Genomic DNA, 20,692 nt, shown 5'->3' with positions numbered 1-20,692 from the left:
GGTACTATACACAGTAAAATATTACAATATAATAAAAACATGATGAAATTTGAATTTTGACCATATTATAAATTTTATGTTAATAACATATTTTATTCCCTAGTATGTTAGTATAATTAAAATTTAATAATAGCTATGTTGACCAACTGAAAGATTCTCAAATATTTAATATGACTCTTGCAAATTTGTATGGGTCAAAGTCACAACACTACCCCCAAAAATGCATTTTTACATACTCTCTGGTATTGGGGAAAGCAGTTTACTATGCAAATATGATTAAAAACTATGATTTTCCTTCATGTTAGAACAAACATATTTTACCCAGGAAGTGATTTAATAATAGTTTCCTTTATCTTTGCAGTATGTTGGCAAGTTAGACATAATAGACCTCGTGTGTCTTACCGGACAACATTCAACTGAAAAGAATTGTGCGAAATTCACTCTTGTTTTGCCCAAGGAAGAAGTACATCTGAAGGTGAGCGAGGAGAAATAGCAATTCATAGAGAGCAAAGTTTTTACATTGTTTTTACCTTTTAACATCCCATAGCTGGAATGAAGAAGAATTATAAGAGGGGCCAAGTCTTAACACTTAGCTATCATTTTTGCCAAGGACTTCAGTGCTGAGTTACAGTTTAGAAGAACACACACACTTGTTTAGTCTATAAGCACAATGAAACATTAGACCTCTATCCTCTGACTAAGTCAAGGGTCTCACCTGGTGTTTTTGAAGGTTGTCCTTGAATTAGCATAGTGAACTAAGAAAAATCCCCCAACAATGACAGTCATAACACTGAGAACAGCTTGGAATTGGTAAAGATATTGGAGAAGTTCCTAAGAAGTTGCTGGCTGACTTTGAGAGCTGTAGTGGTCAAATTTTGTAGTGTAGGAGTCAGAATTTGCTATTTTATGCAGAAGCCGTGTATCACAGGCAAGTTACCCAACCTCTTGGATAAAAAATAAGTCTTTACTCAAATGTAAGGCACTCTCAGTGGCCCACCTGGAATACTTCATCAAAATAGTAATCTGGTCTACCTAGCCTGCTGTTGTGGTCTGAATGAGAAGGACCCCGTGGGCTACTTGTGTTTTGAATGCCTGGTCCCCAGTTAGTGAACTGTTTGAGAAGGATTAGAAGGATGAAGAGGTGTGGCTTTGTGCATCATTGAAGGTGGGCTTGCAAGTTTCAAAACCCCACACCAGGGCCAGGGTCTGTGTCCTTCTTGCTATCTGTGCCTGATGCATGTGGATCAGAGTGTAAAGCTATCGGCTTCTGCTCCAGCACTGTGCCTGTTTGCCTGCCATGATGATCATGGACTAACCCTCTAAACCTGTAAGTAAGCCTCCAGTTAAATGCTGTCCTTGGTAAGAGTTGTCTTGGTCATGGTGTCTCTTCGTAGCAGTAGAACAGTGACTAAGACCCTCCCTTTCATTCCATTATCAGTTTGCCTTACTCTGCTCTACATTTTATTTTTCCTATTTGTTTCTTTCCAACAAAATCAAAATTACTATTCCATCAACTATTTATTCTTCCTTGCTATATTTCAAACTCCACCAGAATGAGGAGTTTTGTTTTGTTCCCAAGATTTACACTTAACAATATATATCTTTTAATTGAATGGATACAAAGAAGGATAATAAAAATGCCTCTTGCTAAGGTAACTTGAAGATTGTCAGAGAATAAAATTACAACATCATATAAATATCTTAATTAGTTTTATAGGCTACTAAAGAACCAGATATGTTTTATTCCATAGAATAAAATACTTCAATTGGTTGAAAAGCAGAAATTAATATTACAGACAAGGGAAACTAAAACAAATTTAAAACAAGTAGTAAAGTTAGTTATTCATTTCAAAAGCGTCCATGGTAGGCAAAAATTGGAAGACAAATGATAGAAAGATAATTGTCATTACTTCAGGCTACTTTTTTGGGCACAGAGGGAACAAATTGAAGTTGATCTTTATGGGACATGTGGTTGTTATGTTTTTTGGTTTTTGGCTTTTTTTGTTTGTTTTTGTTTTTTTTTTCCTGATTTCTCAAGAAGGCAGCATAAGATTTCATTTTGGTTTAGTGATGTGGACCATTAATACAGATGGCTCCATTTTTATTTCTAGTGAAGATCATTCAGGACCTCAGTGCAGAAACCTAGCAAACAATGACCACCTATAACCTTTCTTTAACATGACTAAGCAGATAATACCTGTAGTGTGCATAGCTGGATGCATTCTAGGTTACAGCCACTTTGTTGTTTGACTCTGAGGATGCTGGGTAGCTGGAAGTGACTTCTAGAGATTCTTCTCTCACCACCTCCTATTTTGCCAGAGGCATGCTAGGATTATGTGTCTCAATGTGGCCAACTCTGTGACTTTTCAAGGCTTGAATTCAGGTCTTTTAACACAAGTATTTTGTTCACAAGAAACTCAACTCCCAATCATTTATATTTTTGCTTGCCTATAAAAGAAAATGGGACTGAAATATTTTATGATAAATACGTTAATTATAAGCAAAAAGGAAAATGAAGTATTTCTCCTTGCAGCTGATTATATGCAGTTTATGATTTTCAAATAATCTTATTTAATGAAGTTTCTGAACAGAAGAATATGTGTTTCTGTCAGTCTTGCTAGTTTTTTTCTCTCTTTTTTTCTGCATGTATGTGCATGTGGTACATGTGCATGTATGCATGGATCTTTGGATGTGCATGGGTGTACAGGTGTGTGTAGGTGCACTTGCATGTGTGTGCTTATATGTAAGAGGGCCAGAAATAGACAGCAGATACTTTTCTCATTCATGCTCCATCTTATACATAGAGGCAACACCTTTCACAAGGACCTCATGGCTTCCCAATTTGACCAGTGTACCCAGCCACCTTGCTTTAGTGATCATCTGTCTTAGGTGTCTAGTGATCACCTCCTAGGCACATGGATGACAGTCAAGTTGCCACATGCACCTGGCATTTTACTTGGTCTCAGAGGTTTAAACTCTGGCCTTCATGTTCATGAGGCAAACGCTTTACCCAAAGAGCCAACTCTCTCACTTGAGATCTTACTAGCTAGACTTTGATGGCGAACCTACTTTGTCAGGAAATAACCCTGCGAAATTCTTGTGATTTAAAGTTACTACAGACCACTCATTAATTTATGTATTTTCTGCTTTATATTTGTTTTCATCTCTAGACCGAAAACACAGAAAGTGGGGAAGAATGGAGGGGCTTCATTCTTACAGTAACAGAGGTAAGGGGGGCGTCTGCCTCTTTTGCTAAGACAAGGTGCCAATAGCCCATGGTAATCACAAACTTATGATTCTCCTGCCTCCACCTCCCAGCCAGGTGGTAAGATTACCACTGTGAGTCGCCACGTCCAGCAGAAGATCATTAATGTCTGCTGACTCATCTAGTTATAAAATAGTTGCTAGCACCTACTGACACTGTGTGCATTAAAGTGTCTGGGATGTAGAAACTAGAAAAGGCAGATAGAAATCAATGCTTTTATTTCTGAAAGTCATAATTTTTTAATCTCATTTTATCTGGTGGGTTAAGAATGCTAATGGTACTAAACACAGCCCAATTCACCGTGTGATAACTGTTCTGAAGTAATATTGGTGAGCAAGGGATGAGGGAGATCTACTTCGTCTATGATTTTTCTGTTCTATGAATGTTTAGGGCATGGTCTACTGTTCTGACTATTGCCCCAAGACGGCATAGTGAGGAACTAGACTTGGGTATGAGAACACATTACTAGGACATATTTGGGTGACTCAATCAAAAACAACACTGCTAGAAAAGGTGGTAACAACAGAACTAACTACCATAACTTTCTCAGACCTTTAGGAGAGGAGCCCACGGAGCACAGGCTGCCTCACTGCTTCATTTGACAGACTAGAGTCCTCATTTTGAGTCCCAAGAGCCTGGATTTGAGTCTTAACAATGAATACACAACAGTAGGAATTAATGAAATAGTAACTAAGCATGGGACTGGACGAGAGGAGGGGGTAGGGAGAGAGAGAGAGAGATTAGCTAAATTGAAAGTGAAGTTTTATACTCTCATGGATTGTCATCTGGTGAGTACTCATTCTCCTCTGGTGGTCAAATTATAAATCAGACATGGCTGCCCCCAAATACTGACTAGCTAGCTAATGTCACAGAAAAATGTAGTACCATACTTCCCCAGAAAGCAACTAAATTTTGAGATGTGAATGCAATTCACAAGACTTTACATGGATAGTGGAATTCAAAACACATTTCTAGAGAACAACAAATCTAGCATGCAGAGAAGTATCAACCTGTTTAAATATGAGTGGATGGTTAGCAATGGCTAGCCATGGAGTGTTAACATGCTGATCCTATGCCCACCTCTAACCCATGTTATCATAATAATGTGAAGCTTTTCCAAGTTAACTTGTGGGAGAATAAGATATCTCTCGGAGATCCTAATCTTCTTGGGCATTGCAAAGGTATGTAAGTTCAGAATGAGAAATGAGAGATTAGCTGGGTGTTGGTGGCAAATACCTGGTCTACAGAGTGAGTTCCAGAACAGCCAGGGCTATACAGAGAGACCCTGTCTTGAGAAACCAAGAAAGAAAGAAAGAAAGAAAAAAAGAAAGAAAGAAAGAAAGAAAGAAAGAAAGAAAGAAAGAAAGAAAGAAAGAAAGAAAGGAAGGAAGGAAGGAAGGAAGGAAGGAAGGAAGGAAGAAAGTGAGCGATTGGTTGTTATTTAGCTCACAGTAAAAAGTATGTGTGTGAGATCAAATATGATCTCGGCTAGGCATGGTGGTAACACACCTTTAATCCCAACACCTGGTAGATCTCTGTGAGTTTTATTACCAATCTGATGTACATAGTGAGTTCTAGGACAGCCTGGACCACATAGATGGTACAGAAACAAAACATACAAACACAAAACAAAGTCACCTAACTAAACCAACCAAACAAACAACCAGCCAACCACCATCCAGTCCACCAACCATCCAGTCCACCAACCAAACAGTCCACCAACCAACCAGCCAACCAACCATCCAGTCCACCAACCAACCAAGCAAAACTGTTCAGGTTCTAGTTGATATAGGGGCAGTACTGACTGGAGTCTTCTACTTATTGTTCTGTCAGGGTCCAGCCTGGACACAGGATCAGAGTTCTCAACTGGAAGCAGGGATATCTGGAAGGCGCATAATAAATATACACAGACTACTTTTAGGGTACAAGCTGACAGGAAAATTTTCAAGGCTTAAAGTTTCTCTTCTCTCTCATTCTCTGCTCTCTTTCTCTCTTGCTCATTCTCTCACAGCTCGAGGCTGCATGCTCTGCATCCTCCTGCGCGCTCTGCATCTTCCTGCGCACTCTGCATCCTCCTGCGCACTCTGCATCCTCCTGCATGCTCTGCATCCTCCTGCGCCCTCTGCATCCTCCTGTGCACTCTGCTTTTCCCCTGTGTGCTTTTCTTTTCTCACACTCTCACGCTCATACATACCTGTGTGTTCCCCTTTTATTCATACACACACTCTTCACACCCTTCTCACACACACAACACATGCACTCTCCTTTCACTCACACACTCTTCATGTACACCTCACATTTTCTCTTCACTCACTCTTCACAAGCTCGTCTCATGCTCTCTGCATTCGCTCTCTCATTTGTTCTTCACATGCTCACTACTCGCTCTCTACATGCTCTCTGCATGCTTTCTGCATGCTCTCTACATGCTCTCTGCATGCTGTCTACATGCTCTCTGCATGCTGTCTACATGCTTTCTGCATGCTCTCTGCATGCTCTCTGCATGCTTTCTACATGCTCTCTACATGCTTTCTGCATGCTCTCTGCATGCTCTCTACATGCTCTCTGCATGCTGTCTACATGCTCTCTGCATGCTGTCTACATGCTCTCTACATGCTTTCTGCATGCTCTCTGCATTCTCTCTGCATGCTCTCTGCATGCTCTCTACATGCTCTCTGCATGCTCTCTACATGCTCTCTGCATGCTCTCTACATGCTTTCTGCATGCTCTCTGCATGCTCTCTGCAGTCTCTCTGCATGTTCTCTGCATGCTCTCTACCTGTTCTCTACCTGCTCTCTACATGCTCTCTGCATGCTGTCTACATGCTCTCTGCATGCTGTCTACATGCTCTCTACATGCTTTCTGCATGCTCTCTGCATGCTCTCTGCATGCTTTCTACATGCTCTCTACATGCTTTCTGCATGCTCTCTGCATTCTCTCTGCATGCTCTCTGCATGCTCTCTAATGCTCTCTGCATGCTCTCTACATGCTCTCTGCATGCTCTCTGCATGCTCTCTGCAGTTTCTCTGCATGTTCTCTGCATGCTCTCTACCTGTTCTCTACCTGCTCTCTACATGCTCTCTGCATGCTCTCTGCATGCTGTCCACATGCTCTCTGCATGCTCTCTGCATGCTCTCTACATGCTCTCTGCATGCTCTCTACATGCTTTCTGCATCTCTCTGCATGCTCTCTGCATGCTGTCTACATGCTCTCTACATGCTCTCTGCATGCTCTCTACCTGCTCTCTACCTGCTCTCTACATGCTCTCTACATGCTCTCTACATGCTCTCTACATGCTCTCTTGCCTTCTTCTTGCCCCAGCCTTTTATTGATACTCCAAAAGCACATAAAAAAGACATTGTATAATCATTGCCAAATCAAATTCAAAAGAATAACCACGTCCCACAAAGAATAACCACTTCCCACAAAGAACCAAGAATTACAATTGTTCCCAAGGCTTCAAGCTTCCCTATTCCTAGGCCTAGAGCCAAAATAATAATAATTGCAAACTTATCATTATTTAAATTTTAACTTTATTATACTTCAGAGCTCCGAGCTCTGAGGTCAGCTACTTGCATTTTCTTGTAAAGCTGTAATGATAATGACACGGACAAAGCTGCCAGGCAGTGGCCAGAAAGACTCAAGTTAACCCTTAACTCCGCAGTTCCCCTAGCTTTCCGCTTCTACACATTGCACACAATGACTCTTCTAAGAGTCCCAGTGTTTTGACTTAGTTTTACTAATCTAAGATTTTACATATTCTATACTTGCTTATCCAGGAACCACTCTCAAATGTTGTACAAAACTTATTTCATAACTTTAATAGTTTTTTTCTTCCTTTGGGGGTCCCAATGTTGGCTCTAATTCATTTTCTAATAATTTCATCAAGCTTTGTTTACAAGTCAAGCATTAATCTGGAACTACCATTGTGCAGTTATTGCATTGTTTCTAAGATGAGAACACACAGCATGCACCTGGGCCATTTGCATTGTGCTGTGCTGTGCCGTGCCCCATGCTTCAATTTTTAATTATTTAAGAATCATTACATCAGGGAACATTTAGTTTCACAGAATTCACCAGAGCAGAAGGAGAAAGAAGTAAGAAAGTCAAATATAATAGAATAATTATGCACACCAAGACCAACTGAAAAGCAGTCACTTACAAATGAAATCTATACAGCCATTGTCCAGGGCTAAGGTTAGGAGAAATGGGAGCAACTGTTGTTACAAAGAGCTGCCTCAGGCTACTGAGATGTCTCCATCCAGGCCTAGTGCAGGCAGCCCCTTATTTCAGATGGCGGGTCCCCTGGAAGGATGTGTGTCCTGCTTCTCAGGGTCCCAGACACCATCCTTTCCTACAAGGAGCTGCTGCTGGCTTCTGAGATGTCTCCCTCCCGGCCTACTGCAGGCAGTTCCGGTCATTGTTTGCTGTCCCCAGCATTGTTCTGTCCATTTGTCTCTGACAATGGAGAGACATTCAGTCACTACAACTCCTTGCGGTCAACAAGCTCCTCTCTACTAAAGCCAGTATGCTATTTGGCTGCAGCTTTAGTTTGCCTACTGTTTTAACTGGTTTCAGTTGTCAGTTCCTCAACACGTGTCGCTTCTACCTGGACAAGTGATTCGACTGCACGAAGTCTTAGAGAGAGAAAAGAAAAGAAGGACTGAGACGGACCAGCTGCCAATTTTGCCTGCGGAGAAAGAGAAGGAGCCGGTACAAGACTATGCGGATGTAGTGAACCCACTGCCGGAGTAAGTGTGCAATTGGCTCGTTTATTCATTCACTGAAGACTGATTGCTAGTTTCCAGGTAGCACTGCCCACTAGAACTGTTGCAGCAAGGATGCTAAATATCTTGGGGACCAATTGCGAGCCCCTGCCACACTTCCTCTCTTATGTCATGATCAACATCGTGCGCATTTGAACTAACTCTTACCACAGAGGAAATCCCCTTCCACCCACACATCTAGACTATATAGATCCCCTTCCGGAGCTCAACCCTAAATTAAAGTTGCTAGGAAGAAGGAAGGAAATGGCATAGATACGTGAGACCCTATAACTGGATGATTTGTCCTCACTTATACCGAATATTTTTAAATTCTTAGAATATTGTATTCAGTTGATTGATCAGGAGCATTGAACTTGCCTTCTGAAGAAAGTCTTGTATAAAGTTTTCTAAACAGGGTGCTGGGACAGAGGCTGGATTCTGAAGCATCCTTCATATGTCTTTGTTCTTGAGGAAAATATTATGGGCCTTTTCCTATTCTGATGCCCAGTCCATTGTGTTAAAGCCACTGGGACCTGCTAATCAGAACTGCCAGCTCAAACTAGACAGGGGTCCAATTCATAAAATAAAAGTCACATGGACTGTTTCTTTTTCTTTCGCCCCAACACAAGAAGATAATATGTCTATTATAGATAAATAAGGAGAAGACTAAAATTAATTCTTTTTTTTAAAGATTTATGTATTTATTTCATGTATGTGAGTACATTGTAGCTATCTTCAGACACACCAGAAGAGGGCATCAGATCCCATGACAGATGGTTGTGAGCCACCATGTGGTTGCTGGGAATTGAACTCAGGACCTCTGGGAGAACAGGCAGTGTTCTTAACCACTGAGCCATCTTTCCAGCCCCTAAAATTAATTCTTGTCACGACACTCAAAGACAGTTGCCAATAACACCTCGGATGTATTATATACTGTCAAATTTTTCTATGACAATTACATTTCACCAAATATAACATGTATTATAAAGCAGGAAGTGCTTAATTTCTTAATTTTATGTCTAAAAATACTATGGGTGCTGTTTTAACAGAAGTTATAAGCCAAGCCTTTAATCCCAACACTCATGAGGCATCGGCACAAGCAGGTAGGTCTCTGATTTCAAAGCCAGTTTGGTCTAAAGAGCGAGTTCTGTTTTTCCAGCCATACAATCGGCTATACAGAGAAACTTAATCTCAAAATATCAGATAAAGAGACAAAACCCTACAAACAACAAATTATACCAAATAGATTCAGTTCAGACACAGTCTTAGTGTCAGTTGTTTAAAATAGAACCCCTCTTGGCCGGGGTGGCTTTTCCCTTCAGTCCCAGCTCTGAGAAGATGAGGCAGGTAGATCTCTAAGGTCAGCAGAGTCTATATGGTGAGTTCTAGACCCATCTCAAAACAAATGAACAGATAAACAAGAAAAATGGAGCCTGAAAGAGAGCCTTAGGACATTTTGGAGTTTTGCAAGGAAACCACCAACAAATCAACCTAAGACCTATCATGAATTGGAACTGGGGCTGTGCTATTAGTTGTCATAGGTTTTCAATGGTTGTCATGATTACACATGAATTAGTAGATTGCTTTTCATGTTCTCTATGTTTAAAAGACCCATTGTAGTTCTCAAGCTGTTTTGGTAGCATTATTTTCAAGTAAGTTTTTTTTTTTTTAATTCTTTTTCCCTTTTCATCTCATATTCGTAGATGCTTTTATGCAGTTTCCCGGAAAGAAGCGACTGAGATGCTGGAAAAGAATCCTTCTTTGGGAAATTTGATCCTGAGGCCTGGCAGTGACAGCAGAAACTACTCCATCACTATCCGGCAGGAGATAGAGTATGTTCAGTTTAATCTGGCTGTCGTATTGTTAAGAGCAGGCATCCAGTCGTTACCTGCTGGGCACTCTCCTAGGGCTGCAAATACTAGCACACGAATGAGAAGTACTGTAGAATAAGCAAAACTCTCTCCTTAATAGTAGCGAAGAGAATAGTCCTGGGATTGCTATTGTTCTCATGTGCAGTGTTAGTGTGCACTCAGTTAGTGGACATTTAAGCAGAGACTCAAAAAAGAGGGGGAATCAATCCACACCAGTGCTTGCCAGGGTAGGGCACATCCCCAGAAGCAAGGGCACATCCCCAGAAGCAAGCACCTCTCTTGTTCAGGAAAGAGAAAGGCCATTGTGTCTGCATAGTTTACCTACAGAAAGGCCCAGTAAAGAATAACAAGAAAAACAAGAAAAACAGAGCCCCAAAGAGAGCCTTAGGACATTTTGGAGTTCTGCAAGGAGGGATATCTTCCTGTATTATATAAAGTTTATTATTATTATTAATTGGTAAAATTGTTTTCCTTTGATAAAGCCATTAATATCTAAATGTAAGTGTCAAGGCAGAAGAGCTAGCCCAGATATGAGGTTCTTACTTTGTAAGTGTGAGAACCTAAATTAAATCTGCAGAACTCAGGACAGAGAGAGAGAGATAGAGAGAGAGAGAGAGAGAGAGAGAAAGGTAGAAGGGAAGAAGGAAGGGAGGGAGGGGAGGGAGGAAAGGAGGAGGGAAGGAAGGAAGGAGGGAAGGAAGGAAGGAAGGAAGGAAGGAAGGAAGGAAGGAAGGAAGGAGGGAAGGAAGGAAGGAAGGAAGGATAATAACACCTTTGTAATCCTACAGCAGGAAGGTGGTGACAGGCAGATCCTTGGGGCTTGTTGGCCGGCCAGCCTAGGTTACTAGGCAAGTTGCAGCCAGTTAGAAACCCTGTCTTAAAAAAGAAAACAAAACAAAACAAAAAAAAACAAAACCGGCTGAGGATACATCCAGGATTGATCTCTGGAGTCTACAAATTAGTGCACACGGATATATGTGTACCCACATGCAAATATACACACAAAATATTTTTATATGTAATTAGAGTTTCTGGACTTTTAAGACTCCTTCAGCTTTCAGAGTCTATAAAAGCTCTGTACTTTAATAGAGATTCTGGATTAGGTAATACTGTCCCAAATGATAATATACTTTCATCCTACATTTAAATATTCAATAAATGGCTATATTTTATATAAAACATAAATAAAACATTTGAGTTTTTGAATTTGCAATTCTTTGTTAGGATCATATTCTATTTATTTGCTATAATACATGTACCAGTATATGTCATAAATATTTGTTATTGTGAAGGGATCAAGCATGAGGATATTGAGAGTGGATAAATGGAGTAAAAAGTGAATAATATTTTAGAGAAAAAATTAAAATCAAGCCGTGTTACCGACCACGTGTTACTGACCGCGTGGGGGTCTGCCGTGGGGGAACCAGGGTTCCTTGATCCAGGAAGACATAAATTCGTGGAAACATGACAAACTGACGTGACCACAGAGGTGGTCTAAAATTTGAGTGTATTTCTCGAGTATCTCTCAAAGTCTAGTCCAGTCAACATCTCGAATTAAGCATCATATACATTTGTAAAAGGCTAACTAGGCTTTCTCGGGCAATACAGGGTGTTTACCCCAAGTCCAGGGTCCATGTGGCTAAACTAATTCATCTTGGTCTCGATGTCACGCTGGCTCTAGAGCTGAAGAAAGATGGTTTTCGTGCCTAGCCTCTTGGGTTCTTGTGCCTAGCCTCCTGGCAAAAATGGCAACACTGTAGAACTTGAGAAGCTGTCTTGCTTGTGCTGTCTTTTAAGAGTCCTTTTGCCTAGTCTGCCAGTTGCATTCTTCTCTGTGCCATGCTTGGGGCCACCGTGGGCCCTGGGCGATCAGCTCTAATGGTTAGCTCTGGTAGCAGACTCTAGCCTCTAGCCTGGTAAAGCTAACTGGCTGCAGCTTGATGAATTAGCTAACTCATTCTTTCTTTGGGTCTTTTTCTCTGAGTAGAGAGAATCTATTGCCTCTCTGTAAATCAAAAGTATCTACTGTCTCTCTGCCTCTGACATTCTCTCTCTCTCTCTCTTTCTCTCTCTCTCTCTGACTCTGTGACTCAATTTTGTCTGTTTGAGTTAGTAAGTATAAACTGTATCCTGAATCTCTGAATCACACCTGGTTAAGCTAAGAAAAGTTGTTTTCCTTAAGGGCTCCCTGCGTGAGGCCTGTAACACAAAAGGCCAATTCCTCATAAAGCTTCCCTTGCTTTTCAGGTGGGCCTGAGATAGCCTATCTGCAAGCAAAATCAAGAGTCAATAGGTGGAACTAGATTAACTTGTGGGAGGAGGTAGCTACGGACCAACTCAAATGTAAATTCTACCTTGCCCAAATACTTTTCTTTCTGGCAGGGACCTTGTAAGATTTTTCAGATGTAAATATCCTTAGTCTGGGCTATTGTTTGGAAAATATCTGCCTTGAAAGGTAGTAGGCTAGAACCTGTGCCTGGAATTTCTGGAATGCCTTCTTTACCATAATAACATAAATGGTTGAAGCAAAGCAGAATTTTTGGTTATAAGTTAGATTCTAACATATCTATATTTGCTTGGTTAGGCCATGTCTCAGCTATAAGCAAATAGGAGAGTTTAAGAAATTGCCAAGTGAGATTTATCTGCTTCTAAATATATGGGGAGGTCCATTATTCCCAGGAGACATTTTTTCCGCCTCTGTCTGTAAAATATATCTACAGACTTCACTGGGTTACTGTGGCAAAGCCGGGCAGTGGTGGCGCATGCCTTTAATCCCAGCACTTGGGAGGCAGAGGCAGGTGGATTTCTGAGTTCAAGGCCAGCCTGGTCTACAGAGTGAATTCCAGGACAGCCAGAGCTACACAGAGAAACCCTGTCTCGAAAAACCAAAAAAAAAAAAAAAAAAAAAGATAAAATAAAATTAAAATCACAGCACTATGGCTCATCTGCCCTTATGAGCCATGGCCTCCAGAGCTTCATTTGTGCTACAATTAATACAGACACTTGTTTTTCCTGCACTGATCATGCACAGGCAGCAAGCATGTTAGGTGTTAAATTAGATCCTGGGGTTCCCAACCCTGTGTGTGTGTGTGTGTGTGTGTGTGTGTGTGTGTGTATTTTTATAGTGTGTGTGTTTGTGTGTATTTTTATAGTTTTTCACAATAAATATTGTCAAGCTTCTTGCAGATTCCTTATTTTACCTATTTATTATATACTAGTATTTTTTTAGTTTGTAGAATATGCTATAATGACAAGCTGAATATTAGCGACAAATTTTCAGCTCTATCAGAATACAATAAAATATATTTTAAAGCTGAAAGTTATTCGATTAATAACTTAACCAGCAACCTTGAAATAAACCCACAAGAAGTATTTATATACCTGCTGGTGAATATGTTTTGTAGTAAACACAGGTCTCTCTCTCTCTCTCTCTCTCTCTCTCTCTCTCTCTCTCTCTCCTTTCTTCCTCGAGACAATACAATTACAACATTCCCCTCCCCCTTTCCTCCTTCCAAACCCTTCCATTTACTCATCCCCACTGTCCCTCAAATTCAAGGCCTCTTCTTTTCAGTAACATTTATGGCATGCACATATGCACCACCAAACGCTGTGTTCTTCCCTCGGGAAGACCACCTCTCCCACGCCCAGATTTCCCCAGTTACTGATGATTCTTTGGAGTTGAGACCTCATGGGTTTATTCCCATTCACTTTGGGATGGATGTTCTTTGGTGTCATCCTTTTCAGTTCACATTTGCACGGTCCCAAACCCTGGAAAAACATCAGCTCTTTAATAGGAGATACAAAGCATTAAATCCAGCTGCAGTCTCAGGGTTTTGAGTCTTCTCTACACTTGTCACTTGACTTTTATAGTCATATGAGGGGATGTTAGAATTGCGCCATGCTGGTAGAGTTGTGTTTAATGTAAAGTTTTTGGCAGGCATCTGGACTATTAAGAAGCACCTGTGTTTCCCACTAAACAAGCTCATTTTCTTTTGGGGAGGTTCCAGGAGCCATGCTCAGCCATGCACACTAGTCAGTGAGTCTGGTAAACACGAGCTGGAAAGGACAAACTGGTTTACACAGCAAAACTTGAAAGTAGTTTTTGTCCCCCATGTCTTTACAGATCAGCTGTAGGAAGGCTGTTCTCAGGAGTAAACAAAGGTTGCCAGTGCCAAACTATCAGGTGATTCCTCTCTCAGAGCAGGGCATTTTACCAGGCAAGTGGCATTCAAACTCTTAAGACATACAGCTATTTTTACAAACCTCATACTTTCCCCCCCTTGAAGTTGTTCTGACTAGGAGCTGGGCTAGCATTATAGGCACCTAATTAGTTGCTAAGGAGGCAATTGAAAATCCTTACTACAGATCCTTTTGCAAAATCCGAGCTCAGGACTTAAGAACAAATATCTAGAACCACATTGAAGGCCATTTTTTTCTTTAAAATTAGCTTCTCTTTTCCTGTCATAGCCTAGGTAGACTTACACTTCTCCCAGCCGGGCCTCTTTTAAGTCCTGGGATCACAGGTGCATGCCACCACATTTCCTACAACTCTATTTTTAATATCATAACCAGAATACTTTAAAGAGCAGATTTTATCCATTTCGTTTTCTCCTTCCCAAGCCAACACAAAACAAAAATTGGAAGGAAAGTACGGTCTAAACAGAGAGACAAAGCCTCTGAGACTTCAGGCCGCTGTTTCACATCAGCTCGGACTTGGAAAAAGTCTCAGATGTTCTGAGAGCTTCTGCCCACCTCTGTCTTCACTCATCTCACAGCTTCCCATGAACTGAGGAGATGAGGTGACGACTGTTCCCAACCGTTGTCCCGGTATGTGATACCCTTCACGTGCCTTGTGCTGAGTGCTACAGGCGTTTCCTACAGGCACAAAAGACTGAGATATATAGTATTCTCCATGCTTTATAAATTGGACTTGCAGAAAACAATAAATAAATCTACATATGTAGATAAATGTAGATAAAATAATTATAATTTAGTGAGTGCTTAATTAAGTCAAGGACTTTACTAATGGCTTTTGCAAGTATTACCTAAGAGGCAAGCCTTTATCACCTCCATTATATAGGTTGAAAACACACACACATACACACACACACACACGTTCATTCACCTACTCTCTCTCTAACACACACACACTCACAAAACACACAGAATTACACAACATACACACACACACACACAGACACACACACACACAGTGCGGGGAGGTTTAGAAAGCACATATGATAGAAACAGAACTTAAGACAACTGTTCTATCAATCTCCCAAAGGGTAGCAGTCATTTACTGTCAGGACACAGGAATTCTAATTGAAACTGAAGAGTTTTCAACAGTGACTGTCTGATTGCAGAGATGTTGTCTTGATTGGGGTGAAGGTAAAATGAGAGCCAAGCGTCTTGAACAGGCCCACGTAAGACAGCCTCTGTCTCAAGATTCTTTTCCTGACAGTTTGTAACTGATTGGTGAATTTTTCTCATGAGGGAATGCTTTCTTATGAAGGGAGCAGGTTGGCTAAGGGTTATTCCCTGTTTTAACAGTAGGTCATGGAGAGTAAAGATTTGCTTTCCTATGTGGTATGCAACTGAGGGGCGATTTGGACATGGTGGTAGGTGAGAAGAGCCCCAAACAGGACACTGTCATACACATTGACCCTGGAAATGGAGAAGTCGTGATTCTAAACAGAAGGCAGATACTGAATCAGTTTGCCATTCAGATAAGTGACACCATAATACATGCTGTCAACTCCTCACCATTAGAAAAAGCTTAGGTTAAACACGATCGCCATATGAACCAAACAAGCTCAAGACAAACACTCTACTATTCAAAACTAACTACCATGGGCACTGACGTCTGTGGGCACCGGAGAGACTCAGCTTACAGCAGAAAGCATTTTGAGATGAGCTTCTAATATTGTTCAATTGGCTTTATAAAATCTGTGTTTATAACATTGAAATAACAGTGATGAATGCAATGTTGATATCTTGTTCTGGAGCGATTTGTAACAAAATCTTGATATTTGGGGTGGTACGAATTTGGTGTGTTGTAAAACTAAAGAGGAAGACCTGAAGATACCCGTGCGGTATTTACATTCCCACGTCCCTGTTACACAGCATTTATCATGTTCCTATCTTTAAGATCTCTAAGTTAGCAGCAATAGAGCATGTGAACTAGCACAGTGACAGGTGTAGAAGGCCTTCTGCTGGGATTCGTGATAAGGTAGAATACACAGCATTTTGCTTTCAATATTTCCTTTTATTTCTCTTTAATAGAAGGAGTATATTATTTGACCTATATGTGCACACATAAGATTTATTTTGTATTCCTCTGGGATTTGGTTTATGATTTATTTTTTTGTTTGCGTGCTTGGTTTTGTTTCTAAATTTAGGGAGTGGTATACATTACACAAGCGCTGAACCACTCACTGAGTTACATCCCCCCTCTTCCGTAAGATTTTATAGCTCTACAGTATAGGTTACTGAGTTTTAGTTTTTTTAGTTTATTTGTTTTTGTCTATTCTTTTCTCATTTACTAACATAGTGACTCAGATTTCCTGTGCTTCCTCATGTTTACCATTTGCTTCAAAGAGATGTAATAATCCCAATGAAGAAAATACAATTCTATACCCCTAGAGTTGGAGATGGAGGGGTTAACCAGATAGGGCATATTTTATTTTAATTCCACAGCTGCATCAATGCAACCGTGTAATCAAAAGTGGGCCAACCATGTATTTCATTTCAGAATGCCAAGAATCAAGCACTTCAAAGTGATGCGCACTGGAAAGAACTACACCATCGAGCTGGAAAAACCTGTACGTAGCCATTTCTTTGTTGTTGATAAGCTTTCTCCTGTTGCCTTCCGAATCAATCTGTAGAGAATCCAGTGAAAAGTACGGAAACTGAGGAGCAGATGCGGAGATGACGATAAAGGGGGGATAAGCAGGTAGATAAGCCTGCCTCAGGAAGGGTGAGAAGAGACACAAGGAGAGACACCAAGACTGACTAGACAATAGCCTGCTAACAGCGGCGTTCCCTTTACTCTCTCTGCAAATGACTGCTCATGTTCAGGGAAAGAAAAGTGTTTTTATTAAATGTCTTTGTGTAATAGCCTCTATTTATAAATATTTAAATGAGCCTATTATGGGGTGGGAAGCAATCAAGTGTGCCTTGCCCTCTAATACGTGTCATGCAGAAGTCCAGAAATGCCCTCTTACCAGCAGTGTGCAGAAGGCCAAGTTTCTTCTTTGTCCTCAACGCCTTTTCAAGCTTAGTTATCCCCTGGAGCTAATGATAGGCAGTCTTATCCTCCAACACAATGTTAGGTACACGGCTAAGTGATTTATATATGCAACTTAAATTTTTTCTTTTTCTATTTCCAATTCTATAATTGGTATACATATTATATAGGGGGGTAAACTGGCATCTAGAGTGCTCTCAGCCACTGAAAGTGTAGTGACACGGCCTGACAGCTCTTGAAACTTAGCTCCTGGTTCCTCTGCCTCTCCGGGCACATCGTATAGTCAAATGGACTATGAGGTAGAATTTCTCCTGTTTTGCCTGTGAATCTTAGAGAGACACCAATTCACACAGCTCACTTTAGTCAGGAATGCCTCCAGAACTTCTCAGATTCACACCTATAGATCCAGCTACATCTCAGTCCATCCTAAAGTCAAGATCTTCTTGCCTCTGAAAGAAGCCAACTAGACCTGGCTCCAATTGAGCTTTGTAAGCAAAGTTCTAATAAAGAGTCAGAGGGCTCGATTCCTGAAGGAGCGTCCATAAGACCAAATGGGCAGAAGTGCTTCCAGGGAGGACCAGTGTGATTACTGCACCCTTGAAGTGCACAACTGGACTCCTCGTCATTTGCCTCTATGGTCCACAGAAGGAAAATGGACAGCCTAGATTGTTCTTTTGCCTTTCAAACTCCTCCTAACCCTGCTTTTCAACCAGGTTGCATTTTACTGAGTTATTTTACTTCAAGATTATTTGGGATATTCAGGTTTAACCAGATTTCACTTGTATAAAAGTATTGATTTATGAGGTATTAAAATGCATAAATTCTATTACTAACCTATGAAGGCTCTTATTATAAACTTTTTGAAAGATAGCAAATCTAAAAAACATTTAGCTCTAGAGCTGTCATTTTCTTATGGTTTGTCTATTTAAGTTCCAGTTTCAGGAAGGGAGAGTTTGGCCTACATTAAGTGATTTTTATGTTTTAATGGTGGGAAGGCATATTACCTAAATATGCATTGTTTAACAGACTATAGCAAATGCAAAGAGAACAACTCATCAGAAAATGGCCTCATAGTCCTTAAAAAAAGGAGAAAACATGGGGTGGAGAGATGACTCAGCGGTTAAAAGCACCAACTGCTCTTCCAGAGGTCCTGAGTTCAATTCTCAGCAACCACATGGTGGCTCACAACCATCTGTAATGGGATCTGATGCCCTCTTCTGGGGTGTCTGAAGACAGCTACAGTGTACTTATACATAAAATTAAATAAATCTTTTTTTTTAAAAAAGGAAAAAACAAACATGGGTAAGAAAACTATAGCCATTCAGCAAGTCATTGGAGTATGATGACCTGCCTTTCTGGAGGTCAGGAAATAGTTAGCAATCCCTACTACTCTGTAGGGGAATATCTCTTTCTTAGCCAAGAACTGAGCTATCTCTTACTATCTTTTACACAGGTAACACTCCCAAGCCTTTTCAGCGTCATTGATTATTTTGTGAAGGAGACTCGAGGGAATTTGAGACCATTTATACATTCAGCTGATGACAACTTTGGTATGTCCTGGACTTTGCTACTGCATCAAATAAAACAAAACAAAACAAAACCCCAAACATGCCTAAATTTAAAAAATTTCAGTCTCTCCATTTGGCAAGCATTTTGTCAGAGTCTGGGGAAAAGGCATGTTTTTGCAGATGGTCTATGAGGCATGAGTTGTAAGTATTAATGCCATTCTACCATTCTATTTGACATCATCAAACAAGTTGAGAGACAACAGGACAGCAAAACAATATTCATTCACTGGAAGTAAAAAGGAAATGTAAAGGGATGGACCCACAACAGCATCAGATGCTTGAGACTAGGTAGAATGCCTTAGGATAAGCAAAGGCTGTGGGGATTGGCCACTTGGTAGTAATGGCCTCAATCCTAGTCCTCTTCTGCTGTGAGGGTAAAGGAGTCAGACGACAAGGTCATATGGATGGAGTGATGAGGAGCTACTGGAAAAGAATCATGTTGGGTTAGCTTCAGAACCGGCAGTCTCCTTTTTCATAAATTATGAATGTTAAGACAATGGTAGTTAGACAATGGTTCACTAAACTTAGCAATGAGACCTGTGTCATCAGTGCAGTTTGAACATTTATTAAATTGGCTCCTTTCTAGATGTGATCATTTGCCTTGTTCTATCAACAGTCTACATGTGGTCCCTGGGCAAGCTTTAAGCAGGAGAGTGAACCATCTCTAGCTAGTTTGGGTTTCATTCCATGAAACAGTTTTTTTTCCCTACACATTATAAAGGAAAACATTTTGTCTACCTGCACTAGGGGCATATCTGGAATGTTTCACTAATTAAAACAGCAGCAGGTTTAAAAGTATAAGTTCTTAAAATATCACTGTTAATCTCTGGATGTTACATAACAATACAAAAATATACAAGAGCTCAGTCCAAAGGAGATTGAGAAAGGGATCAAGTGTGATCTTAGTCTGTGTAGGGTCCTCTGTACACGCAGCAGAGGAAGTGTCTGTAAGTTGTGGTTACACAGTGTGCTTGGCAACCTCTGTTACGGGCTTCACTGACTCTTAAGGAAGCAGTTTACTGGGTTTTTGTTCTAAAAAAATTCTTCCTTGAGTCTAAAACATTCCTTTATCTTCATCCATATGATCTAGTTTTAGGCTTAGAGATACCATCAAAATAACCGCAGTACTTCCTCTTAGTGTTTCTATCTGTTCTTTGAGTTGCTGTTTCCCACAGCCTGCTTTCCTCTCATCTCTAAGCTTCTCTTCAGGTTGCCTAGCTTCTGAAAACCTCTCATAGCCTATGATCCCAAGCGTGGACACGCAACTACACATAAAGTCAACATAATGAGCTGTTTGATGTGTATGCAGGAAAACACACCGACTAGATTTCTATGAGAGAACGAGTTCTTAAAATAACATTTCCTCAATCCCTTAGGATTTCTTATAATAAAATTTGGGGTATGTAGAGAATCCATTGTAACTTTCCTCCTCCTGGAACACTATTCTATTAGTTCACTATTCAACCCTGTAAATAAACTACTCCAGGGTGGTTTATTTATTTGTGATTTTATTTGTTTATTGTTCTGCGCGCCAGAAAATTGATTGGACTTGGACAATTTTTCTAGTCTCACTTTGTCCCTCACATGGGCTCCAGCTTGACAGGAGGTTGAGGCTGGCCTTTCTTCCACCACCCTAGGGCTTGCATTACAGGCACATACCACCACACCTGGCTTTGGGGATTTTTCTATAGGATTCATGGGATGATAGACATCTTTGGCTTTAGAAAGCTTTAGCTTTCCCAGCAGGCATATACACTATTTTTTCCTTACCACATTGGGTGGAGTATCCAAAATCTCCCGCCCTTGTTCTCAGCTTTAGGGGAGAACCCTTCCATCTTGTATTACTATGTATAATATTGTGCTGTTTGTTTTGGGTTGTTTTGTTTAGTTGTAACTCAGAATGAAAAAAGTTCCCTTTATAATTACTATTTTTTTGTAATCTCATTTTTCTCAGATAGCATGGGTAGATGCTGAATTTT

General features: G+C 40.6%; 1 protein-coding gene across 2 annotated transcripts in view; it reads left to right on the top strand.

Annotated features, from left to right (window-relative positions):
- Stap1 (signal transducing adaptor family member 1) overlaps nucleotides 1-20,692 on the top strand; it is a 35,075-nt gene that overhangs the window by 11,024 nt on the left and 3,359 nt on the right. For both annotated transcript variants that reach the window (XM_052198758.1, XM_052198757.1), the window contains 6 exons: nucleotides 362-475; nucleotides 3,171-3,227; nucleotides 7,841-8,013; nucleotides 9,732-9,860; nucleotides 16,651-16,720; nucleotides 18,599-18,695. In XM_052198758.1, coding sequence (XP_052054718.1) covers nucleotides 362-475; nucleotides 3,171-3,227; nucleotides 7,841-8,013; nucleotides 9,732-9,860; nucleotides 16,651-16,720; nucleotides 18,599-18,695 — 640 coding nt within the window. The remainder of the gene's footprint in view (nucleotides 1-361; nucleotides 476-3,170; nucleotides 3,228-7,840; nucleotides 8,014-9,731; nucleotides 9,861-16,650; nucleotides 16,721-18,598; nucleotides 18,696-20,692) is intronic.

Source organism: Apodemus sylvaticus, chromosome 11, assembly GCF_947179515.1.
Source record: "Apodemus sylvaticus chromosome 11, mApoSyl1.1, whole genome shotgun sequence".
Lineage (NCBI taxonomy): Eukaryota > Metazoa > Chordata > Mammalia > Rodentia > Muridae > Apodemus > Apodemus sylvaticus.
The sequence above is the reverse complement of the archived record's forward strand: the minus strand, read 5'-3'. Positions and strand labels throughout refer to the sequence as shown.